We start from the raw sequence: 16,976 nt of genomic DNA, 5'->3' as shown, positions 1-16,976 counted from the left end.
CACTGTAGAGTGTGTTTTAAATGGTCATATCAGGTATGTAGTACACTACATATGATCTGCTCGTATGAGATTTCCAGAAGTGCCTACCTGCCGGCCTTTATGCAATTTGTGAAGGAGCTCTACGTTATTATTAATTAACATTGGGGAATCTTGCCATGAGTTATCACTCAAATAGGTCAAAAGTCTTTCTTTTCTTTCTCCTAATGAAAATGGCGCACGAGATAGTTCACGTGAGTGCAGGTGTTTGTTATTATTAACCGAAGCCCTGAAAGCCCTGCTGCCTTCTTCCAGATCAGTACGAAAAAGATTAAGTAGACCTACAGTGAAGTATAATGACTGTATATATGAGTAGACAACACACCGCTTATACACTACCATTGTGTGGTTCTGAAGCCTTTATCGGGTGAAAATGGGAGCCGCCATCTTGTGAAAATTTGAGCCAGAACGTGCGTAGTAGAGATCATGGAGCCTGAGTATGCACAGTAGATCTGGCCGATCTACTATATAATATAGTATAAAATAGTAATAATATAGATAGAATAATACTAATGTTTTATTTATATAGCGCCATTCCATAGCTCAAGGACGCTTTACAATCAGGAACAAATCACAATTGAACATATAGGAGGGAAAAAAAGTCAGGCATCAGAAGTAGAGCGGTAGTGTTGGGAAAAGAGAGAGGATTTGAACTGTGATTTAAACAAGGAAATGGAGGATATGTTCTGGAGATTTTGGGGGAGTGAGTTCCATAACTTAGGGGCAGCTACGCTGAAGGATCGGCCATCAGGAGTGGAGAGACGGAATTTAGGGACACGGAGAAGTCCTAGGTTTGAGGAACGAAGGGGGCATGTTAGTGTGTAAATGTGCAGTAATTCACAAAGGTATTGGGGTGCTAGACCATTTAAGGCTTTGAAGGTGAGGAGCAGAAGTTTGAATTTAATGTGACAGGAGACGGGTAACCAGTGCAAAGCAGCCACAGTGGGGGTAATATGTTCGAAGCGTTTTGTACGGGTAATAACGCATGCTGCAGAGTTTTGAATGTATTGTAATTTGGTAATCAACTTGGATGGGAGGCCAAAAACCAGACAGTTGCAGTAATCAAGTCGTGATGTTATGAATGCACGAACCAGTGACTCAGCATCCTTCATGCTATGAATGGGATGCAGTCTGGCAATTTGTCTGAGGTGAAAAAAAGGCAGTTTTGCTGACAGATTTAAAGTCAGTGGTGTGTCAAATGTAATTCCAAGATTGTTTTTTTTTTTTTTTTTCAATGGGTTTTGTGAGGAAGCCATCAATATCCAGGCTTATTTCTACGTTTTGTCTGTGAGCTCGTGAACCAAAAATCATTATTTCAGTGTTTTTGAGCATTGAATTTGAGAGAGTTATTGTTTAGCCACTGTTTTATCTCATGAATACAGGTCGGTTTTGGTGCCCTGGTTGAGATGGACGTGTCAGACCGGGCGGTTACGTAGATCTGTGTGTCGTCAGCATAGCCGTGGTATAGGAGACAATTGATGTGACCGATGGGAAGCATATAAATTATGAAACTGGAGAGGGCCAAGAACGGAGCCCTGTGGAACGCCTTGGACGAGGGGGCCAATGGGGGATTTGAAGCCTTTAATAGAAACACAATATTTACGTTCTGTTCGAGCATCGCCAGTGATACATATGTCTGTGAGACGTAAAAGGAGTGTTTTGTGGCAGATAGTCTTATAGTGTATTATCTTATATCTTTATTATATAATCACCATAACTCCTATAAAACACATTTATCCTAAGACAAAATATTGGGGAAGATGTCTAGGTCAACTGAACCTGTAAAACGACAAGATGCAAGTTTCTTTTCCCTTTCGCTAACATGAGAATGCCAGCCAGCCAATAGAGAGCCTCAGAGACATTTTGGCTTCACTTTTGAGTGCCTGTTACGACATCCAATCATGTATACAGTCATTGATGAAGTATCACACTTTACAAATAATTTATCATAATGATGATAATTACAATGCTTAAGACACCGTCAGACAGCATGGTCAAGCCTGTCGGAGTGTGCGTATATACAGTATACGGTTGTACAGTAACCGCCAAGTGCTTCCGGGGACAAAGCCGCTGCTCGTCTGTATTAATCCATGTGCCGACTCTATTACAGTTAACATGACATCTTTTATTAATGGCTGTACGTAAAATATTTTAGAGAGAAGGACAGTACTGCGAACTTTTGCAAGCTGGTATCTAGAAACTGGAGTGTGCATATATACAGGTCTGTACAGTAACCTCCAAATGCTTTGGGGGGGAAAAAGCTAGTGGCTTTACATGTTCAGTTTCGTATTGTGTCTCATCTAAAACGCAAGCTTTTTTCTCCCAAGCGCTTTATGTTTACCGTAAAACCACATATATATGCACACTACACTTTCCACCTCAGCCAAGTGATTTGTGAAAGGACTAAATCCAAAATGTACTGCGTCCTGAACGTCCCAGACATCAGGACTACACGTTATTTCTCTTTGGGGTTGGCAGGTCTGTCCTATGTAGAGAGCGTATATAGGAGGGATGTCCAGTCTTATCCGGATCAGGCCGGTGTGGGTGCAGGTTTTCATTCCAACCGAGCAGGAGCCACACCCGATTCCACCTGTTTAATCAGTTGATCTTATCTTTCAATAGACTCGGGTGTGGCTTCTGCTCGGTTGGAATGAAAACCTGCGCCCACACCGGCCTGATCCGGATAAGATCGGACACCCCTGGTATACAGTGAACATGAGGCAACTTGGAATTTGGCCTGACTGTTTCCGAGATGGCAAAACTACAAAACAAACAAACAAAATCCTCCGTAAAGATGGTAAAATTAAATATGCACCTTGAGTTGCCTAAGAAATCTAAAATCTGTAAGAGTCCCCTTTAATTCGAGAAGAACACATGCACAGTAGCTCTGCTTTGTTTGTTTGTTTGTTTTTGTTTACGGCTTTGTTCTGTCTTTATAGTAAGCACCCTATACTTGAATCTGTTCCCCACACAAAAGACCCTCACTTAACATCAGAGCACAGCAGCAATAATAAAAAAGACAGCTGTTCGGGAAGCGACTGTGAAGAAAACTTCTGCTGCTCAGTGCCAAACCTCATTAAATACGAGCTTTTAATTTCTCCACGAAGGATCAAAAGGTATCTTTCAGACTCCCTGTTTCCTTCCCTTTGGAGCGATATTAGTTTGCCACACAGCTATTAATATTTCATCTTCGTGCTCGTTGCGGTCGACATACAGATGTTACTCAAACTTAGCCATATGTTTTAACTCATCTAAAACCTGGTTGCTAATGAACTATTAGAAGCATAATTGTGCACTTTTGAGGATTATAATGGCTGTAGATGACACATTAGATGCGGTATTCATGTTTTCCTTCCCCAAAACATTTATCTCTTATTTAACAAGAGCTGTGCAGTTGAATTGTGGGAAATCTGTGCACCCCTGCCTGTAGAAGCAGCTGTGTTACTACAGAAAGCAGCTGTGTTACTATTGAAAAGACATTAGCACATTTCTTTCTCTCTTACATGCACAAACACAATAAAATGTGTTAAGTAAACTAAAATAAAACACAAAAAAAAGAAGCAGTTATTTATAGTTGGTATAGATATAGTGTATATATATATATATTTATACTGAAATGGTTCGTCCTTGCTCACGACCAAGTGTGAAATGAACAGATTTGCTTTCATGTTTAAGTTGAACTTAAATGTGAAGTTAAACCCATTCAAGGTTGTATTAAAGATATCGAAATGTACCGCTACATATATTTTCCTGAAACGGAATGATGACTATTATCAGGATCATCAGTGATGTGTTAAAAAAAACCCAAACAAACAAAAATCACTGATGTATTTAACTTAAGGGCTGAATTTCCACTTAAGTGACATTCGTAGCTTTTACTGTTCATATTTACACAATGTCCACGTTACTACACAGAATGAAGTATGTAAATGTGCACGCGTCTATTTAAGGAGCTGAACGGAAACCTGAGATCATTGACCTGTTCACTTATCGTTGCACTCACATACAGTATTTTGCGTAAGTGGAAATTCCGCTTTTAATTTCCATCATGCTTTTGAATCTCAAATGATTTTTTCAGTGCACTCAGGCCTGGAAGTTAGACATGGTGCAGATCGAGCAGAGGATGACGCACTGATGAGGGGTTAAGCAGTCGGGTCATCCCATCTGAAGTGGTCCGGTAATCGCAAAGTCGCAAAGCTTGACCGTTTTTTAAATAACAAATAAATAAATAAAATGTTCTGGGTGCACATTATACTTACCTAGGCCACCCCTAAAAAACGTTAAGACTGAGTCTCGAACCCTTCCCATTATAAACTGACCCTAAAAGTGGAACATGAGCAATCTTGAGCATTACAGTTGGGCTTTGGAAGAAGAATTATCTTCACATTATCATCACTTACTCTATAGCACAGATACTATTATGTTCCCTCATCATCCCCTCTCTCTCTCACTGTCTCACTCTCTCATTGTCTCTCACTCTGTCTCACTCTCTCACTGTCTCTCTCTCACTCTCTCATTGTCTCATTGTCTCTCACTCTCTCTCTCTCACTGTCTCACTGTCTCACTCTCATTGTCTCACTCTCTCATTGTCTCTCACTCTCTCTCTCACTGTCTCACTCTCACTGTCTCTCTCTCTCTCTCACTCGCTCTCTCTCTCACTGTCTCTGTCTCACTGTCTCTCGCACGCTCACTCGCTCTCTCTCACTGTCTCTCTCACTGTCTCTCTCACTCTGTCTCAGTGTCTCCCTCACTCTCTCTCACTCACTCTCTCTCTCACTGTCTCTCATTCTCTCGCTCGCTCGCTCTTTCACTGTCTCTCTCGCTCTCTCACTGTCTCTCTCACTCTGTCTTACTGTTTCTCTCACTGTCTCTCACTCTCTCTCTCTCACTGTCTCTCATTCTCTCTCTCACTCGCTCTCTCACCGTCTCTCTCTCTCGCTCACTCACTCTCTTTCACTGTCTCATTCGCTCACTCACTCATGCTCTCTCACTATCTCTCTCTCACGCTTTCTCACTGTCTCTCTCACTCTCTCTCTCTCTCACTCTTACTCATTCTCTCTCTCGCTCCTCTGTCCTGAAGACGTTCCCGTGCTGAGAAACACTGCAAAGCAGGCATGACTTTTACAAAGTTGCCATCACTGACACTCGAGACTCCTTCCATAAGCGTTGCGTAAATGTCTCCTAACAAAAACATCACCATTATATTTTACTTTGTTAAACACCAACACATTCTAAAAAAAAAATCCATTTATTATTAGGCTTGGAAACATTTCAGACACAAAAACACAGCACAACCATTATACCCTGTTCCTAACGTAGGAATGACCTTAATCACCAAGTATGCTGATGTACAAGTCTGAGACGTGACATGGGCTTGGAGGATAAATATCACAGATGTGATTCAAGTGCATCTGTTTTTCTAAGGCTAAATCTTCATATAATTTCTCTCTCTTTTTTAATAGCCTTCACAAAGGTGTTAATCTATTTGCTATTTTTTCCTCAGTATATACTTTATAATCACCCTAGTATCTGTGGAAGCTTTTTATTTATTTATTTATTTATTAATAGTTAGGAATTTTGATTGACATCATTACTGCTATGTTTACAAGGTGAGCCTCATTTACTCTCTCTCTCTCTCTCTCTCTCTCTCTCTCTCTCTCTCTCTCTCTCTCTCTCTTTCATTCTCTTTCTCTGTGCGTCATTTGCTTTTATTTTCCCCCTCTCTCTGCTTTATTCGTCTAAAATAGCACGGGTCACATTGTTACTGTAGGAGTTATTATAATATGGTACTCTTTCAGCGCTCAGCTTCCTAACATCAGTGTTCCTCATTATCCTACCTCTGGATTTTGTTCGTACCGCTGGTTTTACCTTATTTGCTGTTTCTTCTATGCATGTCTGCAAGTAAACTCTGATCGTGGTCTGATTTGTGTTCTAGTGTTTTTAGTTAGCGTGTTATAGTGTTTTTTTGTTGTTTTTTTTTTTTGCATGTGTGCTCCTTTTAGTCGAGTGAGTGGGTGGATGAGTGAGAAGAGGTTGAAGGAGCTGCTCGGTGTTGTTTGAGCCGAGGCCACTCTGCTATGTTTGAGCCACTCGAGGGGCACAGTCCGCCATCGTAGATGATGATGATGGAGGGATATTCTATAGCACACCATGAATATTTGATTAGATACTATTTTGTCTTTTTCACAAGTTTTCCATAGCGGCCTATTTGTTTGTACTTTCGTGTTAAGTAGAAGCTCTTTAACATCTCAGCTGGTGGTCATGAAGTTTAATGTCGGGTCATCATTTCCTTTCTTTTGTGTGTGTGTGTGTGTGTGTGTGTGTGTGTGCTGTAGATCCATCCACAGAAAATGACCGAGAGCTGTTTTTGGGTTGTCGCCAGCGAGGACCGCTATGAAGACGAGGACCTGCTCAGCCGTCTCGCTCGCACCTTCGGCTCTCAGAGACCCGGTCAGTCCATGCTTACGTTCCTACACACTCTTACACACCCACGTTTGCGGTCGTGACTGTCTTGCGCAGTTGTCTGACTGAATGTCGCACATAATAGTGCGTCGTTTAGTTCATGTCACAATCTGTAGTCTCCTCTGGCTTCTGTTGAGGAACAATAGATATGTAGACACAATGCACAGGGTTCATGAAGCCCTCATAGTTCGATATTTACGGAGAACTGGGATGGATGCTCTTCTCTTCCATTCCAGAATGATTTAATACTGATTAGTTCAAGTCTTTAATTAAACAGTGTTCAAAAGAATCTACACACACACACACACACACACACACACACACACACACGTACGTTTAACACCCTCTTCAACCGTGGCCTTTCTTTAGAACCGTGGTTCTTTATGGTGCAATTTCACAGTGTCTGTAATGATTAATTCTGAAGTCTGAGTCTTTTTCTGCTCCTCTCACTCCTTATTTCTGATTTCACCCCCTCTCTCAGTGCAGCGATGAGATTACAGTTTACCCACATCGACTCTTTCATGTTTACCGGTCTATTTGTTTTTTAATAAACCAGTTCTGCTGGAGGACTCTGTTTTTAAACAGCATTATGGTTGATGAGTGAGGAATGTTTCTTCATATGGAACGGCTCAGGATTGTGTGTGTGTGTGTGTGTGTGTGTGTGTGTGTGTGTGTATATATATGTATATATATATATGTATATATATGTATATATATATATATATATATATATATATATATATATATATATATATATATAGATATATAGATAGATAGATAGATAGAAAAATTTGCGAATAACCTCCTACTCATAACACATCTAATAAAAAAAAAAACTCATAACACATCTAATGTATGTATCACACAGTCAGGGCTGTTAATGGAGAAGATCCTCATTTGAATATCTATCTCAACTCTTAGTTGCCTGACTCAAGTTTCATCACATTTTATTTATTTATTTTTTTAATGATGTGCGTTGCTTGATGTCAGAAAAAGGCCTTGAATAAATGTATATCATTTCAAGTTAAATTATGTATCTGTTTTCTGTAAGCAGAGTTCTGCATGTAAGTAGCCTAGCTAATTTCCATCCTAACATTTATAACCCTGTTAAGCGTATTAGTGTTTAGAGTTTTGGATGCTGTTCATGGCCATATAATGCCCTAGATACGGTTAAGGTCAAAAATGTACATCCACCTAGGCGAAAGATCACTCTCAGTAATTCAGTATATTATAAATCCACTGGGTCAGAAGTTTACATACGCCAAGTTAACGGTCTCTTTAAACACTCTGGAAGATTCCAAAAATTTCTGTCGTTACTTTTAGAAGCTACTGAAATGGCATAATTAGGACGTCATTAGGAGTATACCTTTGGCTATATTCAAGGGTCTACCTTTTTGCACTCGATGCCATGGGAAAATCTAACCAACTCCGCCAAGTCCGGTTCATTCTTCGGAGCAATTTCCAAAAAAACTGAAGCTGTCACAATCTGTACAAACAATTCCGTGCAAATGAAGGTCTTGGGACCACACAGGCGCTGCGTTGTTCACGATGGAGGCATAAATGAACGCCCCGGGATGAACAAAGTTTGGTCCTAAAGGTTCAGGTGAATGTCAAGAGAACTACAAAGAAAGTGGTGGCATCAGGTAGTAAAGCCACGGCCTGGAAGGTGCAAGGAGGAAACCCTTACTCTGGCTTCTCTGAGTTTTTTTTCTGAGGAGTGTTCTCTGGTCAGATGAAACAAAAACGTAATTGTTTGTTGAGAATGATCAGTACTACGTATAGAGGAAAAAGGGTATAGCTTTTAAGCCAAACAATACCGTCCTAACTGTGAAGCATGGGCGTGGCAGCATCGTGTTGCGAGGGAGTTTTGCTGGAAAAGATGCTAGTGCACTTCAGAAAATAGACGGCATCACGAGGAAAGTTAAACTTGAGTTACCCCAGTCCTGTCAGGAGGAATGGGCTAAACGTTCTGGCGTAGTATTGTGAGAAGCCTGTGGAAGGCGACCTCAAGCGTTTGATTCGAGTTCAAGCTAATAAAAGGCAACGCCATCCAATACTAACAAAGTGCGTGTAAACTTTTGACCCCTTGAAAATAAATAAACACAGCAGGATCATTCCATGCACTTATCAGACTGTCCGTTTTCAAAATAAGACTCTCAGAAATGATTTCAGTGGTGCAGCGGGTGGTTTCGCTGCCTCAGAGCTCCGCTAACACGCCCTCCGAAACTCAGGGAATCCTGAATGTTTGGTCGTTGCAGAAGTGACTGAAAACACGCTCAAGGTTTCTGTCCATGCTACGATTACTGAAACACTTCTCTCATTAGCTCTTATCTTTTCATGAATCGTTCTCTTTCAGCCCGTTTTTATTCGTCCAGACTCGCCCTCTTGCCTCTCGGTCTGTTTTAGTATCCTTGTGAGAACTTTCCATTCGCGTAATGATTTACTCTGGCTCATTCATGCTAGGTGTAAAACTAAACCAAACCTTATTGTAGCGCTTTTTTATTTTATTTAATTGAATTTTTTTTTTTTTTTTAAATAAAATGCTGTAATTTATTTATTTTTTTAATTGCGCTTTTCCTTGGGTAACTGTCAGAAAATCTTATCTTAATCCTATTCCTATCCACTCATTAAAAAAAAAAAAAGCCTGGAGGGATTGAGACTATGGTTTGGAATAATCACCCAGTTCAGAACTTAAAATAAGACAAACAGCGAAAGCTTTTACATAGGGAAACGTTTTAAAATGTTAATGTAATGCGCCGAGGTGGAGCGGTTGTTTTTATTTTTCCACTACAGTAAATCAGACTTAATTATGTTAATATACTCTACTCTCCCTGTGAGCCGTGAGCCGGGAGGATTACTCCACAGGGGGTAAACCTTATTAAAGTACAGTGATTATTAATGGAATAATCATTTATGAAAAATTAACCTCAATTTCAACAGTTTATGCACCTGCTGTTCCGGGCTTAAACACTTGACGCGAGTGCGCATCAGCTCTACTGACCTGTTCTTTGACTCGTTAGTTCACATGCAGTGGAAGAGAAGGTCCAGGCTTCTGCCTTCTGCGTTTAAAAACTCAAACTTCCTTCACCCCGAGCGCTCTGCGAAAACCATTACGCATGTTGAGTAGTTTGGCTTGTGTTTGATTTCAGCATCGTGTGTGTACTCCGTCTTAAACGTGTCTCGTGTGGAGCGTCTGCCTTCCACAGCTCGGGCTCTCGGTCCGTCGCTCTCTCTCTTTCGGTGTCCTCCCTCTGGTGCTTTTCTTCGGCTCTTTGCTGAGCACACTCCGCCCTCGATCTCATCGTTCATCCGCATTGCTCTTAACGCATGTTCCCTGGTTTAACTCATCACTCAAGCTCTGTTAATTTCCCACAAGTGCTCCGACATCTGTGTGGTGTTACTGAACTACAAGTACGCGGCTCCCCGGTGCTCCTTCCTGTGCGGCCTTGTTACCGTTTTATTTCCTTCGTTAGTAACGAGGCCATGTCTGCTGGTAAAAAAAAAAGCTGCTGCGGTTTACTCGTCTTAGTCCTAGCACAAGAGTTTTATTACTGTTTGAAAGACTGGAGTGAACATGGACGTTAAGACTTTTGGCCTCAAGTCGGCCGCTTGGTAGTGGAGGTACAGTATTATTACACGCATGGAAGCGCTTACGAACTGATTTACCAACGTAGTGAAACTAGCCATTAGGCAGAGCTGCTGCTGGAGTAGTGGGAGATCTGAGACGCTGGACTCGCTGCTCTGTGAGACTAGTCTACTTGAAGCATGGTTAGAATCGAATGCTGAGTTCTAACCCATAAATAATCAAACTATACAAATTTATGTAGACATGGAGATTCCTGGATCTCTCTCTCTCTCTCTCTCTCTCTTTGTCTCTGTCTCGGTCTCTATCTTTGTCTGTCTGTCTTTCTCTCTCTCTGTTCGTCTTTGTCTCTGTCTCTCTTTGTCTGTCTCTCTCTCTCTGTGTTCGTCTTTCTCTCTGTCTCTATCTTTGTCTCTCTCTCTCTGTTCGTCTTTGTCTCTGTCTCTATCTTTGTCTGTCTCTCTCTCTCTGTCCGTCTTTCTCTCTGTCTCTATCTTTGTCTCTCTCTCTCTCTGTTCGTCTTTCTCTCTGTCTCTATCTTTGTCTGTCTGTCTCTCTCTCTCTCTGTGTTCGTCTTTCTCTCTGTCTCTATCTTTGTCTGTCTCTCTCTCTCTGTTCGTCTTTGTCTCTGTCTCTGTTTGTCTCTCTCTCTCTCTGTCCGTCTTTCTCTCTGTCTCTATCTTTGTCTGTCTGTCTCTCTCTATCTGTTCGTCTTTCTCTCTGTCTCTGTTTGTCTCTCTCTCTCTCTGTCCGTCTTTCTCTCTGTCTCTATCTTTGTCTGTCTCTCGCTATCTGTTCGTCTTTCTCTCTGTCTCTATCTTTGTCTCTCTCTCTCTCTCTGTTTGTCTTTGTCTCTGTCTCTATCTTTGTCTGTCTCTCTCTCTCTGTTCGTCTTTCTCTCTGTCTGTCTCTGTCTCTCTCTCTCTCTCTCTCTCTGTTCATCTTTCTCTCTGTCTCTATCTTTGTGTCTCTCTCTCTGTTCGTCTTTTCTCTCTGTCTCTATCTTTGTCTGTCTGTCTCTCTCTCTCGGTTTGTCTCCGTCTCTATCAAATTCAAATTCAAGCAAGCTTTATTAGCATGACTGTGGTACTGTCAAAGCATTGGCCATGAGATGGACAAATAAACACCTGCACCTGTCTTACAACTATATACGAGAAGAAAACAATCATGTTAAGACAAGGTTAAACATTTGCACACCCACTCGAACACTTGGAAGTGTAAGAATGTGTGGTTAGATGTGTCCACTGGCTGTCTCTCTGAGCTCGTGACAGGCTGCTACATCTCCAGCTGCTGCTGTGATCAGGCCTGAGATTTCTCCCAGAACGTATCTTCGTTTTTCTTGATTTGATAGTGGCATAAAATTTGGTACGATTTTTAAAAATAAATAAATACATTTGTGAAGCAGACCTAAGTAATGGCCAGACTGTAGCAGGACATGTTCCTCCGTTTCCAGTGCTTTCTGCATGTCTCTCCTCTCACGGCGGCCTTCTCTGTCTGCGCCGGCCTCTTTCACTATCTGAATATCGGAGTCTGTATATGGTCAATGTCTTCCTTAACTTCTGATCTCTCACAGAACTCGGACATTCTGCTGGTGTCTAATCTGTTTTCAGCTCTCAATAGAGTTCCATTTTCTTCGGTGATTTGGTGACATGTTTCCAATAGGCAGTGTAACAGTCTTTTTGTGTGTCGCCTGGGCCGGATTGCCCGAGTGCTGCCCCGGTCTGGATCGAGTTTCAGCACTAGCTGGGAACAGGCGCTCCTGCCTAGGTTCTCCTCCCGGCACTGCTGGAGGGCTTGGCCGTGGTGTGAGGTCACTGCATTTTAAATGGTTGCAGAACTTGAGAGCTCTTTTTAGGACACTTTTATTGTCCTAAATCAGTGTTGCTGTGTGGATGTAGTTTTGGGATGTACTTTTAGATTTGGGCATGCAGGGTTTCACTTTCTTCTTTTCCCCATCCGGTCTCGCCATTTCAGTGGTCCCCATGTCTCACTGCCATGTCATGCGCTTGGTTCAGTTATCGCTGTTAGGATTTCTAGCCCGGTTTTGAACAGCTGTTCCATATTGAATTGTTCTTTTAATCACGTAGAAGACTCTCATCGCTTTAGCTCTCAGTTCATTCACAGCCAGAAATTTCCTGTAGAACCTATTTTTAGTCCCAGATGGGTGCGTGTGTGAGTTTGTTGGAGGACTTGGGATCCTGATCCGAAAGTGTATCTGTATTCCCTACACTTGAATCTGTTTGGGAAGAATATTTTCCCTCTCTCTCGCTCTCTCTCTGTTTCTCTCTCTCTCTACTCTTTCTCTTCCTCCTCTCTCTCTCTTACCCTCTCTCTCTTACCCTCTCTCTCTTCCCTACTTTCTCTTCCTCCTCTCTCTCTCTCTCTCTCTCTCTCTCTATCTTCCCCTCTCTCTTTCCCCTCTCTCCCTACTTTCTCTTCCTCCTCTCTCTCTCTCTCTCGCTCTCTCTCTCGCTCTCTTCCCCTCTCTCTCTCTTCCCCTCTCTCTCTCTTTCTCACTCTCTTCCTCTCTTTCTCTTCCCCCCTCTCTCTCCCTTTCTCTGTCTTCCTCTCTCTCTCTTCCCCTCTCTCTCTTCCTCTCTCTCTCTTCCTCTCTCTCTCTCTCTACTCTTTCTCTACTCTTTCTCTTCCTCCTCTCTTCCTCTCTCTCTCTACCCCCTCTCTCTTCCCCTCTCTCTCTACTCTCTCTCTTCCCCTCTTTCTCTCTTTCTCTCTCTCTTCCCCCCTCTCTCTCTCTCCCCTCTCTCTCTCTCTCTCTCTCTCTCTCTCTCTCCCCCCCTCTCTCTCTCCTGACCATGAGAACGTGTTAGCTGAAGATGAATGCATGAGTATATTAATAAATGAATGAATAGTATTAGGATATTAATGATCAATGTGTACTGCTTCAGACAGAACTAGCATTAGCAATATAACCCTGTTCTGTACCTTTGTGTCTTCAGATTAAAACTGTCTCGGTTTCTCAAGTAAACTTCATGACGAGGCAACAATCAAAACTGAATGAACAAAACGTTTGATAAAAGTCTTGTTCTCACGTCCATTTCGCTGGATGTAACAGTCTGAGATCTGAAGCCGCCTCCGGTAGGCAGGTAGACTGAATCCTGGATAATTTCATCTTTACTGGAGGTGCTCAGTATAATGCACTGGCAACGTGTTTGCCATGAATTCACAGAAATTCACGCCTGTTTACGTGACCGGCTCCGTCCCGCACCTTCACGAGTTAGGACATTTCCAGCAGCGCTTCAAGCCGATTGGATCTGCGTCAGCATTGTAAATCTCCGACATCCCCTGCCTGTCGACTCTCCTACATCTGTTTCAGGCTTATATGATTTCGCTGTCCCTAGGACAGAGAGCTAGGACCGAGACGCTGTGCCTCTTGTGGCTAAGGCCACCCGGCGTGTGCTTTATATGGGTGGTTAGTTTTGATGCCGTGCCTCTGTGTCAGGTCTCGAAGTTATTGCTGAAGTGGGCTTGTTTCTCTCTCTTGCCGCTGCAGATGTCACATTGACATGAATTAGTGAGGGAGCAGGTGTGTGTTTGTGTCAGTCACTTAGAGGGGTGTGGGGGTGTGTGAACACAGGTGTTTTCGGTGGCAGCAGGCAACATCTGCAGGCGCGTAAATTCCCCCAGATGTAGCGGCGGCCCTGGGGAGCAGGTGCTGGGAGTTTTTAGATGAATCTGGCTTGCTCTACATAATCTACGGCTTAAGAAGCTTAACATTGAATGCACGTTTATCTTTCCCCGTTATGTTATAGACTGGTTATCGTTATTAGCGCCCTGTTTAAAAAAAAAAAAAAAAACAACCCAAAACAACACTTTTATATTCTCTAATTGTCAGTGTTAAACTCGTCATATATCTGTGTGACTTCTCGCGTGTGTTTCCGTGACGAAACGTAGCTTGGACAGCAGGTAGAGAGTCGTCGGGGACGGCGTCGTCGTCGGATGGTGTAGTGCGTGACCCCCACGACGACTTCACGACTCCCGATTACAGGAGGGCGAGTCGTGTAGTGTGGACTCAGCCTTAGGTGTTGAGTCGAGATGAGATCCGGTGACCGTAAAGGCCGCAGCGTATGAGTTACCCTCATCAGGTGATCCAGTGCACCTCGTGGGTAAGAAGAGTCTGTGTGGATATTAAAGCTGCCTCATCGTGTCTTCGTCTCTCAGTCGACTCCATTCTGCCGTTTGCTTTCAAACCGTTTCTAGGAATCACATCTACATAGTATTTGCTCTTACGTGGTATTTGGAGTGTTTGAGCCGAGGCTGTGGGTTTGCTTCCTGTGTGTTATTACACTGGGGGAAGTGTGAACTCCCGGACTGAGACTGATTGCGAGAGCTGGTCTCCGTCTTCCAGGCAATCCCCAGTGCGGTTCAGCTGCAGAGAGAACATGATTGGGTTTTTTTTCTTTTCATTTTTTCCTCATAATCTCTCTGCTTTTTCTTTCCCCCTCTCCTTTCTATTCTTGCATCCTTTTCTCTTTTCTCTCCTCTCGTCTCCTGTCCTCTCTTCTTCTTTCTGTTCTTGCATCCTTCCTTTCTCTTTTCTCTCGTCTCCTGTCCTTTCTTCTTCTTTCTATTCTTGCATCCTTTTCTCTTTTCTCTCGTCTCGTCTCCTCTCTTCTCCTTTCTGTTCTTGCGTCCTTCCTTTCTCTTTTCTCTCCTCTCGTCTCCTCTCTTCTCCTTTCTATTCTTGCATCCTTCTGTTCTCTTTTCTCTCCTCGTCTCCTCTCTTCTCCTCTCTGTTCTTGCGTCCTTCCTTTCTCTCTTCTCCTCTCCTTTCCTCTCCTCTGTTATTGCCTCTCCTCTCCTGTGACTGTTTGTCTCTCAGGATCTATCGTTCAGCTGCCTCTGTCACCTCACACAGCTGTTCACCACAGCTGGCACGGCTACCTCCGGACACTGCAGTTGTGTGTGAAAGCGAGAGAAGCAGAAGTGAGTGTGAGCTTGTGGGTGAAAGACGCTCCTCTCTACACAGATGTATATATCACAGACTTTCATCTACATGTTGCTTAGTTTTTGTTTTGTGTGTGTTCTGGTCAATCTAACTTACTGATATTAACAAGTCCAGAATAACAGTGAACATTCTCTTCATCTTTCTCTCCTTCTCCCCCCCTCTTTCTCTCCTCTTTCTCCCCCCCTTTCTCTCCTTCTCTCCTCTTTCTCCCCCTCTATCTCTCCTCTTTCTCCCCCCCTTTCTCTCCTTCTCTCCTCTTTCTTCCCCTCTATCTCTCCTCTTTCTCCCCCCCTTTCTCTCCTTCTCTCCTCTTTCTCCCCCTCTATCTCTCCTCTTTCTCCCCCCCTTTCTCTCCTTCTCTCCTCTTTCTCCCCCTCTATCTCTCCTCTTTCTCCCCCCCTTTCTCTCCTTCTCCCCCCTCCTCTTTCTCCCCCTCTTTCTCTCCTCTCCAACCTTCTCTCCTCTTTCTCCTCCTCTTTCTCCCCCCCTTTCTCTCCTTCTCCCCCCCTTTCTCTCCTTTCTCCCCCTTTCTCTCCTTCTTCCCCCCACCTTTCTCTCCTTCCCCCCTTCTCTCCTCTCTCTCCCCCTCTTTCTCCCCTCTCCCCCCTTCTCTCCTCTTTCTCCCCCTTTCTCCCCCTCTTTCTCTCCTCTTCCCCCTCTTTCTCTCCTCTTTCTCCCCCTCTTTCTCTCCTCTTCCCCCCCTTTCTCTCCTCTTTCTCCCCCTCTTTCTCTCCTCTCCCCCCTTTCTCTCCTCTTTCTCCCCCTCTTTCACTCCTCCCCCCCCTTCTCCCCCTCTTTCTCCCCCCTTCTCCCCCTCTTTCTCCCCCTTTCTCCCCCTCTTTCTCTCCATCTTTCTCCCCCTCTTTCTCTCCATCTTTCTCCCCCTCTTTTTCTCCTCTTTCTAACCCCCTATCTCTCCATCTTTCTCCCCCTCTTTCTCTCATCTTTCTCTCTTCTTTCTCTCCCTCTCTTTCTCTCCTGTTTCTCTCCCTCTCTCTCTCTCCCTCTTTCTCTCCCTCTGTTTCTCTCCCTCCTTCTCTCCTGTTTCTCTCATGTTTCATCAAGTCCTCTTTTACCTACTCTTAGACAAACTTCTCTGAAACTTTTCTCTGTCAACCATCTGACCTGTAGGCTTCAGCTGCTGACTCATGCCTGTCTCTCTCTCCACACACACACACACACACACACACACACACACTTTCTCTTTTACCCACATATTTTTGTTGTTTTCGCATCATACTTTGTTGTTGTTGTTGTTTCACTCTGTTATTTTCTCTCTCATTTTCATTTAATCACAATCTTGCACTTGTTTTTCTCTTTTGTTATCTAAGATACTTTTTCCTTTCTAATTTCACAAAGCAGTTTATGTTTTGTGTGTTTTGTAAAGAAAGCTTTAGAAAGCGCAGCTATAAAAAGACGAGTAATTGACTCTTAATCATAACTTTTAGACAACTGGACACATTGTTTGCTTTGACTAGTTGGTATAATTTCCACAGTTGACCCGCTGTGTTTGACTCACCAGGAGAATTGATCCACTTGTGTCTGGACAAAAGAAATGTCGGAGATGGAACTGCAGATTATCATGTTTTTAAATTGTGCAGAAACATGGTTTCGTCTGCAGACATTTCACTGCTTCAGAGGGTTCCAGATGGGTGTAAAGTCTTTGTTGTTTTGATGAAAGCGGAAAGTTACGTTACGCTCGGACTTTTAAAGCATCTGTTGCTGTTGTAATAACTACTGCACCACAGACAGTGTTGTTTCTCCTTTACTTCCTGTCTTCCTCCTTTAGTTCCTTCCTCCCTCCTTTACTTCCTGTCTTCCTCATTAAGTACCTCTCTCCCTCCCCCTTTAGTTCCTGTCTTCCTCATTAAGTACCCCTCCCTCCTTTAGTTCCTGTCTTCCTCTTTAAATACCTCTCTCCCTCCCTCC

General features: G+C 43.2%; 1 protein-coding gene across 2 annotated transcripts in view; it reads left to right on the top strand.

Moving 5' to 3' along the window:
• diaph3 (diaphanous-related formin 3) overlaps nt 1–16,976 on the top strand; it is a 376,752-nt gene that overhangs the window by 172,770 nt on the left and 187,006 nt on the right. For both annotated transcript variants that reach the window (XR_008386878.1, XM_053634162.1), the window contains one exon: nt 6,372–6,486. Coding sequence is in view for 1 of the 2 variants with exons in the window: in XM_053634162.1 (XP_053490137.1) it covers nt 6,372–6,486 (115 nt within the window). In the remaining variant the exon portion in view is untranslated. The remainder of the gene's footprint in view (nt 1–6,371; nt 6,487–16,976) is intronic.

The sequence above is a fragment of the Ictalurus furcatus genome, chromosome 10, assembly GCF_023375685.1.
Source record: "Ictalurus furcatus strain D&B chromosome 10, Billie_1.0, whole genome shotgun sequence".
Taxonomy (NCBI): domain Eukaryota; kingdom Metazoa; phylum Chordata; class Actinopteri; order Siluriformes; family Ictaluridae; genus Ictalurus; species Ictalurus furcatus.
The sequence above is the reverse complement of the archived record's forward strand: the minus strand, read 5'-3'. Positions and strand labels throughout refer to the sequence as shown.